Source organism: Rhinolophus hipposideros (assembly GCF_964194185.1).
Source record: "Rhinolophus hipposideros genome assembly, chromosome: 10".
Taxonomy (NCBI): domain Eukaryota; kingdom Metazoa; phylum Chordata; class Mammalia; order Chiroptera; family Rhinolophidae; genus Rhinolophus; species Rhinolophus hipposideros.
The window spans coordinates 32,838,712-32,862,245 of record NC_138056.1 but is presented as its reverse complement, the minus strand read 5'-3'; the positions used below and the strand labels follow the sequence as shown (position 1 = coordinate 32,862,245).

At 40.2% G+C, this 23,534-nt stretch overlaps 1 protein-coding gene across 2 annotated transcripts in view; it reads left to right on the top strand.

Annotated features, from left to right (window-relative positions):
• The window catches only part of NELL1 (neural EGFL like 1), a 772,999-nt gene that overhangs the window by 1,646 nt on the left and 747,819 nt on the right, over positions 1-23,534 (top strand). For both annotated transcript variants that reach the window (XM_081063734.1, XM_081063733.1), the window contains exon 2: positions 6,460-6,588. In XM_081063734.1, the coding sequence (XP_080919860.1) occupies positions 6,460-6,588 (129 nt within the window). The remainder of the gene's footprint in view (positions 1-6,459; positions 6,589-23,534) is intronic.

The window sequence follows — 23,534 nt, the reverse complement described above, 5'->3', positions numbered from 1 at the left end:
AGAACAAACTGGGAGAGCCGTGCCCTCGGAAGCTTTGGACAAGCACTGCTAGTGCAGTGCGAGGACTCCCAGCTCTGCGCGCAGAGAATCTGGTGCTGATGGGCATCTTACAGCGGAAAGAAAAGTTAGGTGGGGGAGGGGGCAGCCCATGGGTCATTTCGCATCCTCAAGTGCACGTCACCACCTAACCCCGTTGTTCTCGTTACTCCTTTGAAAAGTTGGCAAAAAGGTTGTCCACCTAGGAGTGGACAGTGTCTCCAGGGCACACAGCTTGTGGAGAGCTTTAAGAACTTGGCCTTTCCCCCTAAGCCCCTTAAAATCTTGTGAAAATTCTGTTGTAGTGAAGATTCATTCATGTGTTTATTCATTAATTTGACAAACAGTTGAGTGTGTTGCTGGGATTTCTTATGCAAAGAAGAAATTACTTGGTCCTTGACTTCTAGGAATTTGGCAGTTTAGCTGAGACTCTAGATAGAAGCTGGAAAGCTTTTAAAAAATTATTGGGATAACATTCATTAATAAATTATATAAGTTTCAGGTGTACTGTTATGTAATATATCATCTGTGTATTGTATTGTGTGCTCACCACGCAGAGTCTGCTCTCCTTCCATCACCATATATTTGATTCCCTTTACCCTCTTCATCCTCCCCCAACCCTGAAAAGCACTTTTCTTTTTCATCTACAGCTTGATGGGAGAGGGCAGGGAAAGAGATGGGAGTATAAGAAGTTTATATTGAGGAAATACAGTGGAGGAATGGTAGGAATGAATTCTGGGGAGGGGTGGTTGGTGGTCAGGAGGTGACAATTGAGAATTGTCTTGCGGGATTTGTAGGGAGTTTTCAGGTGGACAAAGTGGGGAAAGCATCCCAGGCAGAGGACACAACTTGCACAAAGGCAGGGGAGCAGGGAAGGGGCTGCCTCATTGCTTGTGGCATTTGCCTAGGGACCCTGGATTTTCTGTGCCACTTGGCACTACCTGAATACCAGAGACCACATATTTGCTCTGCAAAAAATTATCAGAAGAATCAGAGGAAAGAGGGGAGTTGTATCTTAATTCTTTCACTTACAATTTCTTGTAGCTTGAGGGGATATGATTAACAGCTTTCTGGGGGTAGCCTCTTTGATTTTGCCCAAGAACCATAATTTCTGCATCACATATCCATCCTCTTAGGTATAGCAGAGGCCGGCTTACGATTAGTTTATCAGGATCCAAACAGTTGCTTGGAAAGTTTGTCAAGTGGGACAATTGTTGTCTGGGCTGTTAACAGTCCAAAATGAAATAAACATGTGGTACACTTAGGGAACTGCTCAGATGTCACTGGCTTTTAATGGAAATGCATAGATGCTATCAGGCACATTTTAATTAAAGCAGCACTGCAGTGCAGTAGCAGTTACATATGAGAAGATCTAATGATAGGTGTTACAGGAAGCTGATAAAATTGCCCATTGTTCAGAGAACTTGTTTTGGAGAGTAAAGTGGAGTCTAGATAGGAGATGCTGTCCTCTGGTTCTTATTATTTATGGGTGAAAAATAATTCTGGGACTTCCAGGTACATTACTAATAAGGAAAATGTAGAAGGCTAAAATAATAGCAGTAATAACATATCATGTCTGTGAGTTTTCTCCAGTGGCTTGGAAGTGTGAATAATACAAAACCCAGTGATTACTCCCCCATGGCTTTCTATTTCGTTTTGGTCACCAGGGCAGGGGGTAGAGGTATCCCTAGGAGCCAAGTGAATGCCTTTTGCTGCCACCTGCTGGAAAGGAGAGATTTCCTTTTTGAAGCACATTCTACACTCATGAACTATGAACTGGATACAGCTATGAGCAGAAGCCCCTGCCTCCGCTGATCATGTGAACTATTGGCTGATTGGAATGGGCCTAGAGAATACATTCTTCAAGGATATTGCTTTTGGGGTATTAAGAACCTCTGTAGGAGTCCAGGGGCCCAAATCTGATCAAGTGATTATGAAATCCTGCTGTTAAATGAGGTCTTGGCACATCTCTCCAGCATCACATTTGTCCCCATGGACCAGGAGAAAACAGCTGTCATCAGGGACAATGAGCCGGATTAGATCTGAAGTGAGCCAGACACAGGAGGGTTTGCTTGGGAGCTTAGGCCTGATACCCTGAAGTGGACTGAGTGGATTTTGGCCCTGAGCACTCTGAGCAGGGCAGAGGAGCGGCCAGAACCTGCAGCAGCAGCAGCAGCAGCAGCAGCAGCAGGTGTCCTGGGAGAGTAAGTAGAGATTCTGAAGACCAGAGCCAGGCCTCAAGCACCTCTGCAACCCTGACACGCTGCCTTCCAGGTTTTAAACCATACTTCCTCCCCACAAGCTTTTTATCCTGCTTAATTCCGATTCCCAGATTCAGCCATTTGTATAGCAGTTATGGCCAAAGTAGAAAACTTTAATAGGGTTTCCTTGGAAAGGGCAGACGCTCCATGCTTAGATAAGAAGCAGAAACATTAAAATTAAAAAAAAAAAGTTATTTTTAATAGAACCAACACTCTCATGCTATGTAAGGTTCAGGAGAGGCCATGTAAATGCTATCTTATTAATAGATTTTCTGATTCCTTAGGCAGTGAGCAAAGTGCTAGCTTTTACACATCCTGCTTTGGCACGAGGCATTTTCATCCTGAAGGGGACCAATTAAAGGGAGAGAAGAAAACTATCTGGAAGCCTCACTGATTTCTCTTGTTCTGTCTTCGTGGGATTTTTCCATGACAAGAGCAATATAGTTATCTTAAGATTGGGAAAGCCCCTTCATTTGTGGCTTGTAGGGGAGGGAGTGAGTACAGATTTAATATACAGATTTCACAAAGCAAATTCAGAGTAAGAGCCCTTCCAGGATAGTTGGGCAAGTAGAGGGATTAAGAGGAAAAGGGCCATCTGTACCTTTTGTATGATCCCGGCAAAGTTGAGGACCAGGGAGCTGGAATGGCCTGGAGAGCTGGCCTTATTATGAAAGACAGATGCGGCAAACCCCAGATGGGTACCAGATATGTGCTAGGAGTTTCACGTAGTTATCACTGAAACCTCATGAGGTTCGGAGGCAGGTTTTATCACACCCATTTTCCAGATGAGGGAACTGAGGCTCAGAGAATTGAAGTGAATTTTCGAAGGGCACAGTTACGGGAACGAGATAGGAATGAAACTGGCTTAGCTTAGTGTTGTTTCCACACCACTTTCTAGATTGAGGATACTATATTCTCAATTGGGGTGGAGATCCAGGAGCCCCACGGCGGGAGTTCTGTCAGATCTACAGAATCTGTTTGGGTGCCTTTTAGGCTTGTCCAGTTGCAGGGCTCCTCGTCTGGGAAATACAGCCATCTTAAGGATGACCATCATAGTGGGTCTTTAGTCCCTGCGTTGGTCAACTACTGCCACAATAATATTGCATAGCAAGTCACCCAAAATGCAGTAGTGAACACAACATTTATTTTGGTATGTGTGTTTGTAGGTTAGTTTGGTATTGGCTTATCGAGGCCAGGTGTGGCTGGGCATGGTTCCAAACTCAGGTAGGCTGTCAGCTCCACCTGTCTCAGTCTCTTTGGACCAGTGGACGAGTAGGTACATGTTCTCTTCATGATGCAGAGGGATAAGAGGACATTCAGGTCCCTGCTTGTGTAGCATCGCTGACATCCCAAGGACCCCCAGCAAGTTACATGGTGAGGCTCAAAGTCAAGGGATGGGGCGCTTTACTCCCACGCTGATGGGAGGAACTGCAAACCGCACAGCAAAGTGTGTGGATACAGGAGGGTAAATATTTGAAGCCAATAATTTAGTCAACCTCAGGCCTTTTAGAAAGTTTTCTTAGCCCGAATGCCACCCTGTCCTCTCATGGTGTCCCCAGATATGTATATATCTATAAGGTTGTTGAACCCACAGCAATGACTGCGCATCCACTCATCAGTTAATTAACGGGGTCCTAAGGTACTGGGGCTTCCTTCCTCTTGTGTCCAGCTAAGGGCCCATTCTCCAATCACTCTCCCAATTTCTGTCTAGAGAAACACCAGCCTGGAGGTCCCCTGAGATCACGCTTCATTTTATTTCTGCCAAATAGGTGTAGAACACTACACATCCAACTGAAATATGAGTTCCATTCCTAACTTTTCAAGATGATCACAGAACTATTGGGATCTGAGCTGACTTGGAGGAAACCATCACATCTCAAAAAGAGGCTCATGTATTCTGACGTAGGCAGACAGATACCCATTTAGCTTGGTGCTTCTTTGTATCAAGTCAGTCTTTGTGAATGGAGTCTGTGTGAGGGACAAGCAGCATCAGGCACATAGGATGGAAACTTAAGTGAGATCATAATGTAAATCAGAGCACATCGCACTCCTGCCCTTAATTACCCACCTTACACCCTCCAATAATATCCTGTGACAATTAGCACCATACCAATCTCTGGGCTGTGGCTCACCAGGCAGGTCCTACTCTTTGGCCTCGTTTTGTACCACTCTTTCCCTAGCTCGCTCTGCTCTAGCCACACTAGACTTTTCTGTGTTCCTTGAACATGCCAAGTTTGTTCTTGGTTTTGAGCTTGCTGTTCTCTAAACCTGGAAAGCTTCCCAGGTTTCGGCTCAGAAGAACATTTCTTGACCATCCTTTCTAAAGCGCCCCCTGAAAATTGCTTTCTGTTTCATTTCTTTTTTATTTTCTGTGTAGCATTTCTTGCCATCTCAAGTTATCTTATTTGTGTCTTTTTCCCCACTCCTCACTCGGTGCCCCAGCAATGCATGCTCAGTGAGGACATCTCCAGTACTTAGCAATGTGTGTGTTATATATAGTATGCACCCGGGTAATACCTGTTGAAAAGGTATGGAATGAGTGAATGAATGGGTGCAGAATGAATGGAAGGAGGTGTTGTCTTCGGGAAACTGGTCTCATAAGTCCTGCATCTGCAAGGAGAAAACTTAAACCTTCAGTGCAGAGGCCAAGGGGAAGCCTGACACAAACTGAGAAGGCAGTTACATGCATCAGGCCTTTCATTTAATCCTTGGTCTGCCTTGGCAATAACAGGCTTCAGCTCCGAAGAGCCAAACCTTCTGTTGACAGAAGCCGAGGTTGCTGCAGCGGTCCCTGTTTCCTCACAGGAAGAGTAAGGAGAGGGTAGATTTCCTTCCTAAATCTGTGGGGTCAGGGGTGAGGGTGGTAGGACAGATGAAATTGTAATAGCTCATGATGTCCTGGTGAACGTTCACCCAGCCTCTCTGGGACAAATTGGGAGCAAGCTCTCCAAATCTTGCCTCAGCGACTGCATTACCATTAGACAAAAGTTGACATCTGTTGCTGATTAAAACATTCCCAACTGTGCAAGCAGAATTGCACTATTGAAATGCTAAATGTAGCTAGACACAGCCTTTATGAATGGCTTAAACACAGTCCTTTAATACAAGCTCTTATTAATGTATATAATTGGAAGTCACTTTGCAGTCATGAGTGTATCACTTTGCAGAACCGCCCCTCCCGACCCTCCACGCTTGCCTGAGGGAGAGAGACAGCCTTAGCGATTTGCCTTTCTCAGGCAACAGGGGACTAAAAGCCATGTTTTCTGCATTAAGGTTTTCCAGCATGAGTAGTCAGAGTGTCTAACTTCCTATTCAGGAATCCCCTTGGATGGATATATACATCTGTCATTCCAGGGATTCTCTCTTTTTTTTTCCCTTCTAATTTCATTTTTATTTAATTGTGGCATGAGCGCTTAACATGAGATCTGCCCTGTCCCTCCGCCACCCTTCTCCAATGGGGGTCTCTCTCTGTGGCTTTCCTCTTTATCACAGGTGATGGGGCCTGGTTACTAGGGAGTGCTCTGTGGAGGTGTTTACCCGAGATGGTGGTGTCAGATTTCGCTAACACACCAGTCTCTGAAGCAGGTAGTTTAGGGCCACAATCCTGCATCCCCAGTCCCCAGATCTGAAAAAGCTTGGGAACCCACATTTTCTTTATAAACTTACCCAACAACAAAACCTGCTCTGAGCTGAACTCATTTGGTGGCAAAACTTGACCTGAACTGATATAAAGCCATTTATTTAGCCAATTAGAGGAAAACACCATACTTTTGGCTCCAGAAATATGTTATTCAAATATGGGGTACTGATTCAGATTTGGCTGAGGGTGTTACATAAAATGTGCTGCATAGGCCATATTATCTTTCTAACATATGATACATTCTGAGCAGAAATATATGGATTAGGCCCTGAGGGTTTTGGGTAAGGGATTATCAATCTGTTATGAATGAGGAGTGGGGGTGGGAAAAGGGACAAAGAAACTATCATACCAGTGGGGTAATGGAGCAGAGTCGCCTTCCTTTTCCGCCCAGCGAGAGAGTGTCTCCAGATAGTCATAACTGGCTTCCTTGTTCCCTGCCAGTCCTGGCCTCTTTAATTTCTGTGCTGTATTGCTGCTTGCCATCTGTATTTTAAGCCAATACACTGCTTTGTTCCTTTACAGTGCTGGGCTCTGGGATGGACCCTGACCTTCAGGTGGATATTATCACCGAGCTTGACCTTGTGAACACTACCCTTGGTGTCACGCAGGTGTCTGGACTGCATAATGCCAGCAAAGCATTTTTATTTCAAGGTAAAGGTTCTTCTTCCTTTGCATGGGGCAGAGCTTGGGGAGGAGGTCTGTCTGGGGAGTGTTCATCTGAGGTGTATTTGTTGGTAGATCATCTCTGCTATTTCTCTTGTGTTGTTGTCATAAGGAATGTTCAGAAAAGCCAAGGGTGTTCAGGTATTTTGGGAGGGGGGGTGTTCTGACAGGGCAAGGGGGCCATTAGAGGACATGGTGGTGAAATACTTGGTTTGGCAGTGAACTATTTCCCTGGGGATTTTGGTGGGGAGCAAAAGCGGAATGAAATGGCAAACTTCTTGAAGGCCATTGGCCAACCATATTATTTTTACAGGCTATTTCTTTAACTATTATCTTTATCTTTACTTATGCCTACACCTATTCCTATATCTATAGCTCCCATCTAATGGGTACACCATGTTTTGTGGCTGTATTCTCCTAGGGTTTGCAGATTAGTTGGCTCTGCTCACTAGGCTGGAGTATACTTTATTAAGTCATTCAACAGCCATTCATGAAGGCACTATAATATGCTTAGTTGGGACCAAATTCCTACCCTGCCACTCACTGGCATTGAGTGTTTGGGCAATTGCTTGGCCTGACTCTGCCTATGTCCTCATCTTAAGTAACTGGACCTATCTCATGGGGCTATTGCAAGGATTAGAGGAGTTGGTCCAGTGAAATGACAAAAACAGTGCCTGGTACATGAGAACCCCTCAGTAAGTACTGGCTATTACTACGGAACTCCTCCTGTGCAGCAGTCAACCTGCTAATAGTAGAGTTACCAATAAGAGTAAATAAGATAGGTATGGCCCCTGCTCGAAAATATAGTGAGGTAAAGTCATTACATAAGGAATTTTGAGTTCATTGCTATACTTACAACGAAGGGGATGTAGGCTGTCAGATAAGGAGCCTACATCCTTAACAAGTAGTTATAGGGAGATCTGATTTAATTGGGGTGGGGAGATGGTGGTAGTCAGGGAAAGGCTACCCTGCAAAAGTGCTGAGTCAGCATATACTTGAGAAAGGAATAGAAAGCCTGGTGTAGGAAGGGGTGGGGCTCAGAGCATTCTGGGCAGAGGAAATAGTTGTATGAAGGTCTTAAGGCAGAAAACAACAGAAAGACGAGTAGCATGGCTGAAGGGTGGTGTGTGGCTGGAAAGGTAGGCAGGGGCTAAGTTACATTGGACCCTGTAGTCAGAAGTGATATGTAGCTAATATCTACGGGTTTGTGTGTATGGATGATTTATGGCCAGTGTCCATTCTGATAGGCGGGAGGTGATGTATGTGTTGTTAACTGTTGTAAATATTACCTCTGCTTGTCAGCCATGTTAGTGGTTTTGTATTTTCGTCTCAGAGCAGTGTGGGATTTGGTGGAGGTTGAAGCAGGGGAGTGACCTGCTCAGATATGTAGTCAGGTAGCCTGGATATTCTACTGTGAAACCTCCTGGCAGGGTTCTTTTCCTCAGCCTTTTATGAAGATAACAAAAGGATTGTTTTAGACTGAAACAATATTATTGGATGAGATTTACATCTTTATTGTGCAGATAACTTAATCCTTGTTAATAATATATACTAGGAAGTCTACAGATATTATATAATGATCCAAAACAAGACTACAGATATGGTAATTTCCACTTAATCTTACTAAGGAATTGGTGACATACGGAAGCTGGATATGGTTAAGAGAATACAGACTGGATTACTTTTCTCTTTGTATTGTTGTGCAACGTCCGCTCAGTTACTGTTGAGAGGCCATGCCATTCCTGACCTGGGCGATGCTGCTGATTCTTTGTCACCAGAGTTGCTATGGAAGCCTGGCTTGTCTGTGAGCTTCATGAGGGCAGAAGTCGTGCTTATCTTGATACCTCTAGGTATCGAGGGCCAAGTATTGTGCATGGCACGTAGTAGGTGATAAACATTTTGAGTTGAATTAAAATTTCCTGTGTCCAATGTGCTCTATAAAAGGACTTTTTGCCTGCTTCGTTCACTATTCATTCACTTATTTATTCCATACATATGGGCTTCCTGGGCTAGAACTCTGCTCTCTCATTTGTGTGTTCTCTGCATTGGCAACTGCCTCCGGGATACCTACCAGGCTCCAACAACAGAGAGGGATTTTCAGTTTCTTTTGTGGCAAGAATAAGTTCATTATGGGAGTTTGAGGAGGGCTTTTCCTTATAATTACCCTTGTGATTGCATTGTGCCTACTTGGATAATCCAGGATAATCTCTCCAGTTTGAGATCCGTACTTTAATCACATTGGCAAAGTCCCTTTTGCCATGTAAGGGTCGCAGGTTGTGGCAATGAGGACATGGCCATCTTTGGGGAGCCATTATTCTGCTTACCACAAAGGCTGCCCGCTGGTCTTCAAAGATTCATGTGTGTCTCACGTGCAAAATACATTCACGTCATCCGAGTATCTCCAAAAGTCTCAACCCATTATAGCGGCAAGGAGAAACCAGGCTGCATCTTCAACACTTTGTTTGGAAATCTCAGCTACATGTCCAAGGTCATCTTTTACAAATTTTGCTTCCCAAATGGCTACAGGACACAATTTAGCTAAGCTTTCTGCCACTACGTAACAAGGATTCATGTGCCTTCTGGTTTCTTATAATACATTCCTCATTTCCTATTTAGCCTTCACCAGCAGAGTTTTTAACATCCATAGTTCTAACAGCCTGTCCACAATCATTTAAGTGTTCTCTTAAGATAATACAGGGTTTTGTTTTGTTTTGTTTTACTTTACTTCATTCTGAGTCCTCACTTATCCATAATTCTAACAGTGTATTCAAGGCAATGTAGGCTTTTTATATCATGGTCTTCAAAAATTTTTCAGCCTCTGCTTATTATACCACAGTCACTTACACAATTTTAGTTATTTGTTACGGCAGCACCCCACTTCCAGGTACCACAATCTCTATTAGTTTCCTATTGTTGTTATAACAAAGTATCACAAATTTAGTGGCCTCAAACAAAAAAAAATTATTATCTTACAGTCATGGAGGTCAGAAGTCCAAAATGGGCTTTAGGAGGCTAAAATCAAGGTTCCCTGAGCTGTGTCCGTCCTGGAACATTTAAAGGATGATCAGTTTATTGCCTTTTCCAGCTTGTACAGGCTGCCATGCTCCTTGGCTCCTGGCTATGGCTCTCCAACCTCTATGTCAGTTGTCACATACCCTTCTCTTTCTTGCTTCTGTGGTCAGATTCTCTTCTCTGATACTGACTTTTCTGCCTTCTTCAAGGGTCCTCATAAGGACCCTTGTAATTATGTTGGGCCCACACAGATAATCCAGAACAATCTCCTTATCTCAAGATCCACAACTTAATTATATTTGCGAAGTAATTTTTTTGTTGTGTAAGGTAACATATTCACAGCTTCCTGGGGTTAAGATGTGGACATTTTTTTTGGGGGGGTGGGGGTCAGGGTACATAACTATGTTTACCAGAGGATGGCTATCCACTGTTTGGCAGAAATATGAGAGCAATATGATGTTTCCAGTGTATTCCAAATAAATCCTTTGTAGTACAGCACTGTCCAATAGAAATACAATGTGAACTGTACCTGTGATTTTAATTTTTGTAGTAACCATGTTAAATAAGTAAAAAGAAACAGGTGAAATTAATTCTAATTATGATTTGTACTTAATCCAATATATTAAAAATATTATCATCTCAACATATGGTCACAGAAATTATTAATATGTGTTTTACCATGTTTTAGAATGTCTTCACCATCTACTTTATATTTTATACTTACCATATAGCTTAATTTGGAAGCAACATTTTCATCTGAAATAATTGATCTGCATTTAGATTTCATAAAATTTAAAATTGAAAAAGTAGATTTGCCAAGTTATTACATACACGCTTAATTAAGTATCAGATTTTAAAAATTACACAGCTTGGGCCGGCCTGGTGGCTCAGGTGGTTAGAGCTCCATGCTCCTAACTCCAAAGGCTGCCAGTTCGATTCCCACATGGGCCAGTGGGCTCTCAAGATTGAACATGGCACCTTGAGCTGAGCTGCCTCCCGGATGGCTCAGTTGGTTGGAGCGTGGGCTCTCAACCACAAGGTTGCCAGTTCGATTCCTTGACTCCCGCAAGGGATGGTGGGCAGTGCCCCCTGCAACTAGAAAACGGCAACTGGACCTGGAGCTGAGCTGAACCCTCCACAACTAAGATTGAAAGGACAACAAGTTGACTTGGAAAAAAGGCCTGAAAGTACACACTGTTCCCCAATAAAGTCCTGTTCCCCTTCCCCAATAAAATCTTTAAAAAAAAAAAAATTACACAGCTTTATTGAGGTATAACTAACATAGTAAACTATGCATATTCAAAGTGTACAATTTGATAATTTTAACGTAGGAATGCTCCATGAAACCACCATAATCAAGATGATGAATGGACTTATCATCCCCCAAAGCTTCCTATTTTTCCCTTTTGTAATCTCTCCCTCCTGTACCTCTTAGTCCTTATCTGCAGGCAACTATTGATCTGCTTTCTGTAACTATAGAATAGTTTGCATTTTCTAGAATTGGGGGCCTGGATACATTTACTGATCATAGTTATTTTGAGATTTATACATGTTGTAACATATAAAGTGCTTTTCCTGTAGGCAGTACATAGGTGGATCTTACCTTTCCCCTTTCTTTACCCAGTAAGAATATCTCTGTATTTTCATTAATATATTTTGACCATTTACATTTAATGTGATTATTGACATAGTTGTATTTAAATATATCTTTTTGCTATTTGTTTTCTATCTGTTTCATCTATGCTCCATTTTTTCTCTGCTTTCTGGCTCCTTTTGGATTCATTGATTTTTTTTTTTTTTGTGATTCCATTTCATCTCCTTTGTTGATTTATTAGCTATAACTTTTTGTTTCATATTTTAGTGGTTGCTTTAGGGCTTATAGTATACATCTTTAAATTATCACTGTCTACCTTCAAGTGATAGTAAACAACTATAATATACAACTTATGCATATTATAAGAACTTCTCTCCTCCTGAGCATTGTTCTATTGTTGTCATATATTTTATTTTCACTTATATTATAAATTCCATACTATGTTGTTATTTTAATTTAATAAGTCTGTTATGTTTTGCACACATATAGATAATGAGAAAATCAATCACATATTTACCCATGTAGTTACCATTTCCTGTGTTCTTCAGTCCTTTACCATTTCCTGTGTTCTTCAGTCCCTTATGTGGATTCATATTTTCATCTGGTGTCATTTCCATCCTGCTTGAGTTTCTTTAACATTTCTTAAAATGAAAATCTGCTTGTGATGAATTCTTTCAGATTTTGTATGTCTAAAAGTCTTTATTTTGTTTTCATTGTTATAAGACATTTTTGCTTGGTATAGAATACTGAGTTGACAGTTATTTTTTCTTTCAGTACTTTAAAGGTGTTGATCCACTGTCTTCTCACTTATATTGTTTCTGAAGAGAATTTGTTGTCATCCTATCTTTGTTCCTCTGTATGTAGTGTAATTCTCCCCCACTCTGCTTTTAAGTCTTTCTCTTTATCACTGACTTTGAGCCATTTGATTATGATGTGGTTTTCTTCATGTTTCTTGTAAGTGGGATCTGTTGAACTTTATCAAATTTGAAAAAAATTGGCCATTGTATCTTCAAAAATTTTTCCTTTCCCCATTTTTCTTTTTTAGGAACTCCAATTATATCTATCTTAGGCTGCTTAAAGTTGTTCCACAGCTCAGTGATACTCTGTTAATTAAAAAAACAAAATTCCCCTTTCTCTCTGTGTGTCATTTTTTTTTTTTAATTAATTTTATTGGGGTGACAATTGTTAGTAAATTTACATAGATTTCAGGTGTACAATTCTGTATTACATCATCTATAAATCCCATTGTGTGTTCACCACCCAGAGTCAGTTCTCCTTCCATCACCATATATTTGATCCCCTTTACCCTCATCACCCATCCCCCACCCCCTTACCCTCTGGTAACCACTAAATTATTGTCTGTGTCTATGAGTTTTTGTTTCTCATTTGTTTGTCTTGTTCTTTTTGGTTTATATACCACATATCAGTGAAATCATAGGGTTCTCTGCTTTTTCTGTCTGACTTGTTTCACTTAGCATTATTCTCTCGAGATCCATCCATGTTGTCACAAATGTTCCTATATCATCTTTCCTTAACGCCGAATAGTATTCCATTGTGTATATGTACCACAACTTCTTTATCCATTCATCTATCGAAGGACATTTTGGTTGTTTCCATGTCTTGGCCACCGTAAACAAAGCTGCAATGAACATTGGCGTACACGTGTCTCTATAGAGAAATGCTTTTATATTTTTGGGGTAGATACCCAGGAGAGCGATTGCTGGGTCATATGGTAATTCTATTCGTAATTTCTTGAGGAATCTCCACACTGCCTTCCATAGCGGCTGCACCAGTCTGCATTCCCACCAACAGTGTATGAGAGTTCCTTTTTCTCCACAGCCTCTCCAACACTTGTTACTATTTGTCTTGTTGATGAAAGCCATTCTGACTGGGGTGAGGTGATATCTCATTGTGGTTTTCATTTGCATTTCTCTGATGATTAGCGATGTTGAGCATTTTTTCATATGTCTATTTGCCATTTGTATATCCTCTTTGGAGAAATGTCTCTTCAGGTCCTCTGTCCATTTTTCAATTGGGTTGTTTGTTTTTTTGTTGTTGAGTTTCATGAGTTCCTTGTATATTTTGGATATTAGCCCCTTATCAGAGGAACTGTTTGCGAAAATCTTCTCCCATTCAGTTGGTTGCCTCATTATTTTGTCAATAGTTTCTTTTGCTGTGCAGAAGCTTTTCAGTTTCATATAATCCCATTTGTTTATTTTAGTTTTTACTTCCATTGCCTTTGGAGTCAAATTCATAAAATGCTCTTTGAACCCAAGGTCCATAAGTTTAGTACCTATGTTTTCTTCAATGCAGTTTATTGTGTCAGGTCTTATGCTTAAGTCTTTGATCCATTTTGAATTAATTTTGGTACATGGTGACAGATAGCAGTCCAGTTTCATTCTTTTGCACGTAGCTATCCAATTCTGCCAGCACCATTTATTGAAGAGGCTGTCTTTCCTCCATTGTATGTTTTTAGCTTCTTTGTCAAAAATTATCTGTCCATATTTATGTGGTTTTATTTCTGGGTTCTCAATTCTATTCCATTGGTCTGTGTGTCTGTTTTTCCGCCAATACCAAGCTGTTTTGATTATTGTAGCCCTGTAGTACAAGGAAAAATCAGGGAGTGTGATACCTCCAGTATTGTTCTTTTTTTTTAATATTGCTTTGGCTATTCGGGGTCTTTTGTGGTTCCAAACAAATCTGATGATTTTTTGTTCTATTTCTTTAAAAAATGCCATTGGGATTTTAATGGGGATTGCATTAAATCTGTATATGGCTTTGGGTAATATGGCCATTTTAACTATGTTGATTCTTCCAATCCATGAGCACGGAATGTCTTTCCATTTCTTTGTGTCTTCTTCAATTTCTTTCAGAAATGTCTTATAGTTTTCAGCATATAAATCCTTCACATCCTTGGTTAAGTTTATTCCTAGGTATTTTATTCTTTTTGCTGCAATTGCAAAAGGAATTGTTTTTTCTATCTCTTTTTCTGAGATTTCATTGTTGGTATATAGGAAAGCAATGGACTTTTGTACGTTGATTTTGTAGCCAGCAACTTTACTATATTCATTGATTGTTTCTAATAGCTTTTTGGTGGAGTCTTTAGGGTTTTCTATGTATAGCATCATGTCATCTGCAAAGAGTGACAATTTAACTTCTTCATTCCCAATTTGGATGCCTTTTATTTCTTTCTCTTGCCTGATAGCTCTGGCGAGGACTTCCAACACTATGTTGAAAAGCAGAGGTGATAGGGGACAACCTTGTCGTGTTCCTGAACGTAGAGCAAAGGGCTTCAGCTTTTCACCATTAATTATGAGGTTAGCTGAGGGCTTGTCATATATGGCCTTTATTATGTTGAGGTATTTTCCTTCTATACCAATTTTAGTAAGTGTTTTAATCATAAATGGATGTTGTATCTTATCAAATGCTTTTTCTGCATCAATTGATAGAATCATATGATTTTTGTCCTTTATTTTGTTTATGTGATGTATCACATTGATGGATTTGCGAATGTTGAACCATCCTTGTGCCCCGGGGATGAACCCCACTTGGTCGTGATGAATAATCTTTTTAATGCATTGTTGTATTCGATTTGCTAGAATTTTGTTTAGGATTTTAGCATCTGTATTCATCAGAGATATAGGTCTGTAGTTTTCTTTTTTTGTGTTGTCCTTACCAGGTTTTGGTATCAGGGTAATGTTGGCCTCATAAAATGAGTTAGGGAGTACTGACTCTTCTTCAATTTTTTGGAAGAGTTTGAGCAGGATTGGTATTAGATCCTCTTTGAAGGTTTGGTAGAATTCACTGGTGAAGCCATCTGGTCCAGGACTTTTGATTTTGGGAAGGTTTTTGATGACTGATTCAATTTCCTTACTGGTGATCGGCCTGTTAAGATTTTCCAGTTCTTCATGATTCAGCCTTGGAAGGCTATATGTTTCTAAGAACTTGTCCATTTCTTCTAAGTTATTAAATTTGGTGGCATATAGTCCTTCATAGTATTCTTGGATAATCCTTTGTATTTCTGTGGTGTCCGTGATAACTTCACCTTTTTCATTTCTGATTTTGTTAATTAGTGTCTTCTCTCTTTTTATCTTAGTGAGTCTGGCCAAGGGTTTGTCGATTTTGTTAATCTTTTCAAAGAACCAGCTATTTGTCACATTAATTTTTTCTATTGTCTTTTTGTTCTCTATTTCATTTAGTTCTGCTCTGATTTTTGTTATTTCCTTTCTTCTGCTGACCTTGGGTTTCGCTTGTTCTTCTTTTTCTAGTTTTTTAAGGTGTAACATGAGGTTATTTATTTGGGATTTTTCTTGTTTCTTGAGATAGGCCTGTAATGATATAAATTTCCCTCTTAAAACTGCTTTTGCGGCATCCCAAAAATTTTGGTAGGATGTATTTTCATTGTCATTTGTTTCTATGTATCTTTTGAGCTCTCCTCTAATTTCTTCTTTGACCCAGTCGTTCTTTAAAAGTATGTTGTTTAATCTCCATGTATTTGTGTTTTTTCCTGCTTTCTTTTTGCAGTTGATATCCAATTTCAAAGCTTTGTGATCAGAGAATATGCTTGGTATGATTTCAATCTTCTTAAATTTGCTGAGGCTGATTTTGTGTCCCAATATATGGTCTATCCTTGAGAATGTTCCATGTACACTAGAAAAGAATGTATAGTCTGATGTTTTAGGATGAAGTGCTCTATATATGTCAATTATGTCCAATTCATCTAATGTGTCATTTAGGGCTGCGATTTCGTTATTTATCTTCTGTTTGGATGATCTATCCATAGCTGTCAATGATGTATTTAAGTCCCCTAGTATAATTGTGTTTTGGTCAATTTCTCCCTTTAGTTCTGTTAGTAGTTGCTTGGTATATTTCGGTGCTCCCTGATTGGGGGCATAAATATTGATGACTGTTATGTCTTCTTGTTGTATAGTCCCCTTTACCATTATGAAATGTCCATCTTTGTCTCTTGTTATCTTTTTCACCCTGAAGTCTGTTTCATCGGAAATCATTATGGCTACACCTGATTTTTTCTGGGTACCATTTGCTTGAAGTGTCAATTTCCACCCTTTCACTTTGAGTCTATGCTTGTCCTTGTAGCTGAGATGTGTCTCTTGTAGGCAGCATATGGTTGGGTTTAGTTTTTTGATCCAATCTGCTACTCTGTGTCTCTTTATTGGTGAGTTCAGTCCATTTACATTTAGGGTGATTATTGATATGTGAGGATTTCCTGTCATTCTGTCTTTAGTTTTCTGGTAAGGCTGTGTCTCCATTGTTTCTTTGTCTTTTTGTTGTCTGTTATTTCTGTGTGGTAGTATTCTATGATGTTTCCCTCTGTTTCTTCTTTTATTACAGTATATATTTCAGATTTGGATGTTTTTTGAGTGGTTACCCTTGAGTTTATGTAAAAGAAAGTTTGATATTTAGAGTATTCCAGTTTCTTCAGTACGCTTACTTTCTCTATTCCCATATTCCAGTTCAGGCCATTACGCTCCCCCTTTTTATGTTTCGGTTGCCACAAGTTGTCCCTGTTGATGGTGGTCTAATAGCCTCCTTTAGTATTTCTTGTAGTGCAGGTCGTGTATTAGAAAATTCCCTCAGCTTCTGGATGTCTGGAAAGGTCTTTATTCCTCCTTCATATCTAAAGGAGATCTTTGCTGGATATATTATTCTTGGCTCATGATTTCTCTCTTTCAATAGTTTGAATGATTGGTTCCATTCCCTCCTAGCTTGTAGAGTTTCTGCTGAAAAATCTGATGATAATCTAATGGGCTTTCCTTTGTAAGTTACCGTCTTCTTTTCCCTGGCTGCCTTGAGGATTCTTTCTTTATCATTGATTTTAGACAGCTTCAATACAATGTGCCTTGGTGAAGGCCTGTTGGGATTGAGGTAATTAGGTGTTCTATTTGCTTCTTGGATTCGAGGATCCAGTTCTGTCCACAAGTTTGGGAAGTTCTCATCGACGATTTGTTTGAATATATTCTCTGTTCCCTTCCCTCTTTCTTCTCCTTCTGGTATGCCCATTATTCTTATATTGCTCTTTCTGATGGAGTCAGAAAGTTCTTGTAGAGTTCTTTCATTTCTTTTAAGTCTCAAGTCTCTTTCTTCTTCCCTCTGTGTAAATTCCAGGTTCCTATCTTCGATGTCACTGATTCTTTCCTCCATCTGGTCAACTCTACTACCTAAGCTGGATATTTTATTGTTAATTTCTTCTATTGAGTTCTTAATCTCCAGAAATTCTATTTGGTTCTTTTTCAAGATTTCAATCTCTTTTGTAAAATGTTCATGGTGTTCTTTGATTGTGTTTCTGAGTTCATTAAACTGCCTTTCTGTGTTTTCTTGCATCTCGTTCAGTTTTTTCAGAATTGCTATCTTGAATTCTCTGTCATTTAAATCACAAAGGTCCATATCTCTAAGTTCCTTTTCTGGAGACTTTTCACTTTCTTCCTGAGCTATCTTGTTGCCTTGGTTATTCATGGCAATCACTGATTTACTATTTCTCTTCCTAGACATCTACAGGAGTGTCTTCTGCAACAGGCTGATAGGTATGCGAAGAGCTTTTGGAGTTCCAAAGCTCTTTCTGCACCAGATTCAGAGCCCGTTTGTTTCAGCAGTTCTGTTTACTCCTGCAGGGATCCGCCCAGATAGGTGGGGCTAGGGGCGGGGTGAGTTGTGAGAGGTGGCCCAGAGCAATGGCGGGGACCACCACCACAGCCAGTCCTGCTTCCACAGCTCCCTCCCCTTTGCCGGAACTAGTTGAGCTGTGAATCTGTGTCTGCGGTCCACAGTTCTCAGAGCAGCAAATATTCTGTCCTTTGATCCGACACTGCTACTTTATCGCTTCTAGCACCGGGCAGGTGGGGGCGGGGCGAGCTCTGGGAGGGTAGGGAGGGGGCGGCTAGTCTCCGTGCCTAAGGCTTCCGCTCTCCGCTCGGCAGTGAGGGCTCAAACCACCGATTTCAGCCCTCTTCCCTCAGTCTTTGCTCCGAGGTCTGCCGTGAGCGAGCGTTGGGTTCAGCGGTTTTGTATGCTGCCCCCTCAGCCCCGTGGGCCGTAAGCGGAGCCCTAGCAGTCCGAGTCCTTCCCTCTCCGGCAGTTGCGGAAGATCCGGGCGCAGCGGGCTCCGAGCACTGAGCTAGGTCTGTGTCCTGCGCCCGCGGGGCTCCGTCTCCGCACTTCTCCTCTCCCTCCTCCCCCGCTCGCGCGATTCACCCACCTGGAGGTGAATTCAGTAGTCGGCCTCTTCGTCTTGCCTGTCTGCTGTGCAAGGAGTCCTTTGTGGAGTTATTGTTGTCCGATTCGTTGTAAATTCCAGGGGAGCGTTACAGAGGCTCACCTCACGCCGCCACTTTTCTCTCCCTCTGTGTGTCATTTTTGATAGTTTCTGTTGCTATGTCTTCAAGGTCACTGAAATTTTCTTTTGTATTGTCTGCTGTTGGTATTATTCAGTGATTTTTTAATCTCATATATTGTAGTTTCATCTTTGTAAGTTCAGTTTTGACTCTTTAAAAAAAAAAAAATCTTCATGCCTCTATCTAACTCTTTGAATAAATGGAATACAGTCACAATAATAGTTTTAGTGTCCTTGACAGCTAATTCCAATATTTGTATCAGTGCTGGGTCAATTCTGATTGATTAATTTTCTCCCCACAGTGCTTTTTTTGCATACCTGATAATTTTCGATTAAATGCCAGGCATTGTGACTTTTACCTTGTTTGATACTGGATATTTTTGTATTCCTTATATATATTCTTGAATTTTATCCTACGACACAGTTAGATTACTGGGAAACAGTTTGATCTTTTTTGATCCTTCTTTGAAGATTTGTTAGATGGCCCAGAGCAGTGCTTGCGCTAATAGCTAGAGTAGTACTAATTATTTTCTGTTCTTCTGTGTACTCTACCCAAATCCTCATGAATCATGAGGTTTTCTCGTTTATGTGGTGGGAATAAATACTATTCTCAGTCCTGTATGTAGGCTGTGCACTGTTACCTTCTGGGTGATGATTCTTTGTTTTGGGTAATTTTCTCACATGCATGCACTAATCAGTACTCCACTGAGTACTGATCTTGACAGAGGTCCATATTTTTTCTGGTGCTACTATTTCCTCTCATGTGTACTTTCCTGTGAAATCTAGTTGCCTTGGTCTCCCCACTCTTAGCTTCTTCCCCTCAACTCATGGAGACTGCTGGGCTTGGCCTGAATTTCTCCTCCCTACGCCACAACCTGGGAACTCTCTCGCAGCCATGAGCTTGGGTAATTGTAGGGCTCATCTCGTTGGTTTTTTAATCTCTCAGGGATCACTGCCCTTCATGGACTGATATCCAGTGTCTTGAAAACTGCTGTTTCATCGAATATTCATTTTAAATTTAAATTCAAATTAAGTAAAATTAAAAATTTATTTCCTCAGCCACACTAGTCGTATTTCAAGTGCTCAATTGACATATGTGGCTGGAGGTTACCGTATTGGACAATACAGATCTAGAAAGGCTCAAAGATTTCACTGTTTCACCACAGCTCAGTTAATATGGGCAGGCTACAAAATCATGTTAATACATGATAGCACCTAGCAAGCTACTTAAATTCTTTACTTCATAGTACTTCCATTTACTCATCGATAAAATGGGGTAGTAGTAGTACTTACTATATATAGTTGTATTGATGATTAAACAAATTAGTACATGTAAAGTGCTACTACCTAAGTCAATACATAGTGAAGTCTTGTTAAATGTGAGTCCATACATTTTTAAGTAATAGGGTATAACTTTGGCCTTCTTCTCCTATGTGTATCATCTGTCTTGTTGTTATTAATGTCAGACTTTAACCTGAAGAGATCGATTGAAATAGTGGGAAAATCAGAGGATTGGGGAGGGAGGCAGAAGATTAGGGCTCATTGCCTTACTTGTATTAATTTCGTTAATCCTCTCTACAACCACATAAGGTAAGTACTATGATTACCCCATTTTATCAATGGTAAATGAAAATGTCTTGAGGGGGAGTGCTTAGGGTTGCCAGTGCATATGTCTCAGTGTCTCTAGGCATCAATTTCCTCGTTCGAAAAGGGGAAGAATACACAGACTGATTATAAGAATTGAATGCCGTACATGAGAAAGCACTTTGCAAAGTATAAAGCGCAAAAAACCAAATTCATTATTCTTTTCCCCGTTTATTTTTGTTCTCATATTTAACCACCCTAAGTCCAACTCTGGGCTGATGTATATTAAGAGAGTGAAAATTTTCATTCAATGCTAGCCTATTAATTATATCGATCAATTTAAGTAGAAAGCTTACTTAACTGGAAACACTCCTATAATCCCAACTCCAAAGCCTGATAGGATTTATTTTTGGGGTTAGCCAGCTTTTTGAGGTTGCCTTTGTCATTGCTGTTTTTGTGTAGTGCAGAGAATGACATAAGTAAGATTTTTATTTTCTTCTTGCCTGAAACAAATGATATTTTTTTAGGGATTGGGGATAGGAGCACAGAGAATGAATGGCTATGTGTAAGACTAGTATCAATCTTTTTTAAGCTAAAAGACATCTTACATACCAGAATTAGAGTTTAAGAAATCATTTTGGATTACCTCTGCTTTGCCTTGAATGGGACTCAGAGAAGATCTGAGGGTTTGGAACTGTAGTTCTCTCTGACTGACAGTGTCTTAGTGTTAAGTAGTTGGGAGGATGTGTCTGTCCATTGGTGTTTCATTTATAAAAGTGAATTAGAACATGAATGAGTAAAAATTCTTTAATGGGTTGATTTTTTTTTTTTTTATTCTGCCAGGAAAGTGCTGCCTTTCAGGAGTTCTATTTTAGGAGTTTCTAAAGAAAAAAAAAAGATAGTATCTTTCAAGTAACTTGTTTTATGTGACAAGATAGAACAAAGGCTAATGTGGGCTGTTTCTGGGAGATTGAGACTTTTAGCACCGATTTGCATTCCCGGCTTTTATGCTCCATGTTGTGGAAGACACAGGTGAATAAGGCAGAGAGCTTGACCTCCATGAAGTTGCAGTCTATAAGGGCAGACAGCACACCCTCGGACACTAATGTAGAGAAGAGTGGCTTGCAGTGTGCTATGAGCAAAGTCCAGAGAATGTTGGAGAGAGAAATTTCTCCTCACGGGATGCCCTGGGGAAAGCTCCTGGGGGGGAGGAGGCACCTGAATCAAACCTTGCAAGATGCACAGGAATGAACCATGTGGTTTCTATTTCATAGGAGCCGTGCCCCTGTGTAATCATTTTCACAAAACGGTGCTTGAAGCTTGAGCTATAGCTCTTCATGCTTAGAAAATTGAAGTAAGACGGAGCTACCCAAAGGGTTGGTTTAATGCTGATCTTCCAGATTTCCTGCCACCCACTATTGCCCAAGTCTGGATTGTTTTTTTTCTGTTGATTGGATGTGCCGAGTTGCTAATTACCTCTGGGAACATTTATGAGTCAACCTCACTTTGAGTGGAGTGATTTAGTGTGACTTTGCATTTAATCAATTAGTGGAGTGATTCAATTCCCATACCAGCATCTCCCAAATATAGGTATTTTTGCTCTTGCCAAAATAAACTCGAGCAAACTATTGGAATGGAGTGGGTTTTCAAGTCCCTCTCTGGGGCAAATGAAGCCCTGCACTGGCATATTCTGGAAAATCATTAAATGGCTGTGCGACTAAGTGTATATCATAGAGCAAATAAATTCTGCATTTATTTACCATTTCTGAACACTTCTAACACCTGCACTAAATCTACTTTTCTCAGTCATTCTCCTTTTCCCATCAAATGGTACACTAAGGAAAGCAGAGATTAAGGAAGGGAGAGAGACAGTAGAGAATGTAAAAGGGTAAGAATTCTCTTAGAAATTATTAAGTATATGAGGCAACTCCATACTAACAAATTGATCTTGGGCAAAGTACTTTACCTCTTGGAATTTGTTTCTTCTTTGGATGTTGGGTAATAATGGTAATGTCTACAATACAAGATATTTAAGGGTTAATTTAGATAATATAAATTTATTGTAAGTCATAGAAAGGAACTTAAATTTAATATAATTATTAAGAGTATTTACTCAGAAAGCAGACATTTTTTCATTAAATAAATATCTAGTGGATACCTACTATGAGTTAGGCACTCTTTCAAGCACAGTAATATGACAATGAACAAATCAGACAAAATCTGGCTCTTAAGGAGAAACAGACAATAAGTAACTAAGTATAAAGTAAGTTCAGATAACTTTAAACAATCCATGTATTTAAATTCAGGAAAATATTTCTTTTTGTTTTCTCTCAAGGAATATATATTTGCAATTACCGGCTGTACTTAATTCCTAATGAGAATGAATAACTGTTGTCTGAACTGGATTTTTTTTTTTTTTTAAAGGATGATCTGAACTCCTAAAATTTATTTGCCTTTTAACTGTTCCACTAACTTTCCAATGTATTATACGTACTATTATGTATCCATATCCATTATACACATGAAGAAATTTGAGACCCAGAGAATTTCAGTAACTCACATTATCTGTAGTGACAGACATAGGATTTGAACTCAGGAGTCTATACCTGCAGAGTTTGTCTTGGCCCCACTCCACCTCCTGGTTTTTTCCCCCTAATTCAGGAGAGTGGGGATGACTAAATAAATGCAGTGTAATAAAGATGTGTCTTCTCTTAAAAGGAACCAAAGGGCATCTGCCAAAACGTTTTTTTGGCAGGTATTTTAAATCAACCAGGACAGATGGTTGTCTTGTCAGTTGGTGAATTCGTTTTAATAGAATTTTATGATTCTTTCCCCTGGAGGCACCTGCTGAATACCTACGGATGAACACCTGGTAATCTCTTCGGTCGCCTAAAGAAAACCTGCCAGCAAATCAGAATTATTACATGGGACCACACTTCAGTGTGTATCAATTTGAAATGCAGTCTCTGTGGTCATTTGACCAAGGTGTTCTTGAGAGAGAGTTGTAGGAGAATTAGATCTGCATTGACTGCAGTGCTCTTTGATGAATGCTCTGATTCTTAATTGGGATTTATTTTAACATATCGGGACCAAGTTCTTTTCTGTGGGAACACATCTCCAAAATTATAATGTAAATCAGTGGAAAAATATGATTTGATATGCAAATATTTTATTTAAATACAACTTTTCATGGATGCAGCCAATGCATGAAGTGGAGCCAAGATGTACAGATAAGCTAGGCTGGCTCAGTACTCATGCTTACAGTCTGTTAAAACATAAGGCACACAAACCGCCTGGCAGACTGAGGTTGCAGTAGGCATGGGACCAGGTGCTTGGAGACCCAGATTCTAGCCTGGCTCTTTTACTATTTACTTCTGGGTATATGACTTAATTTCT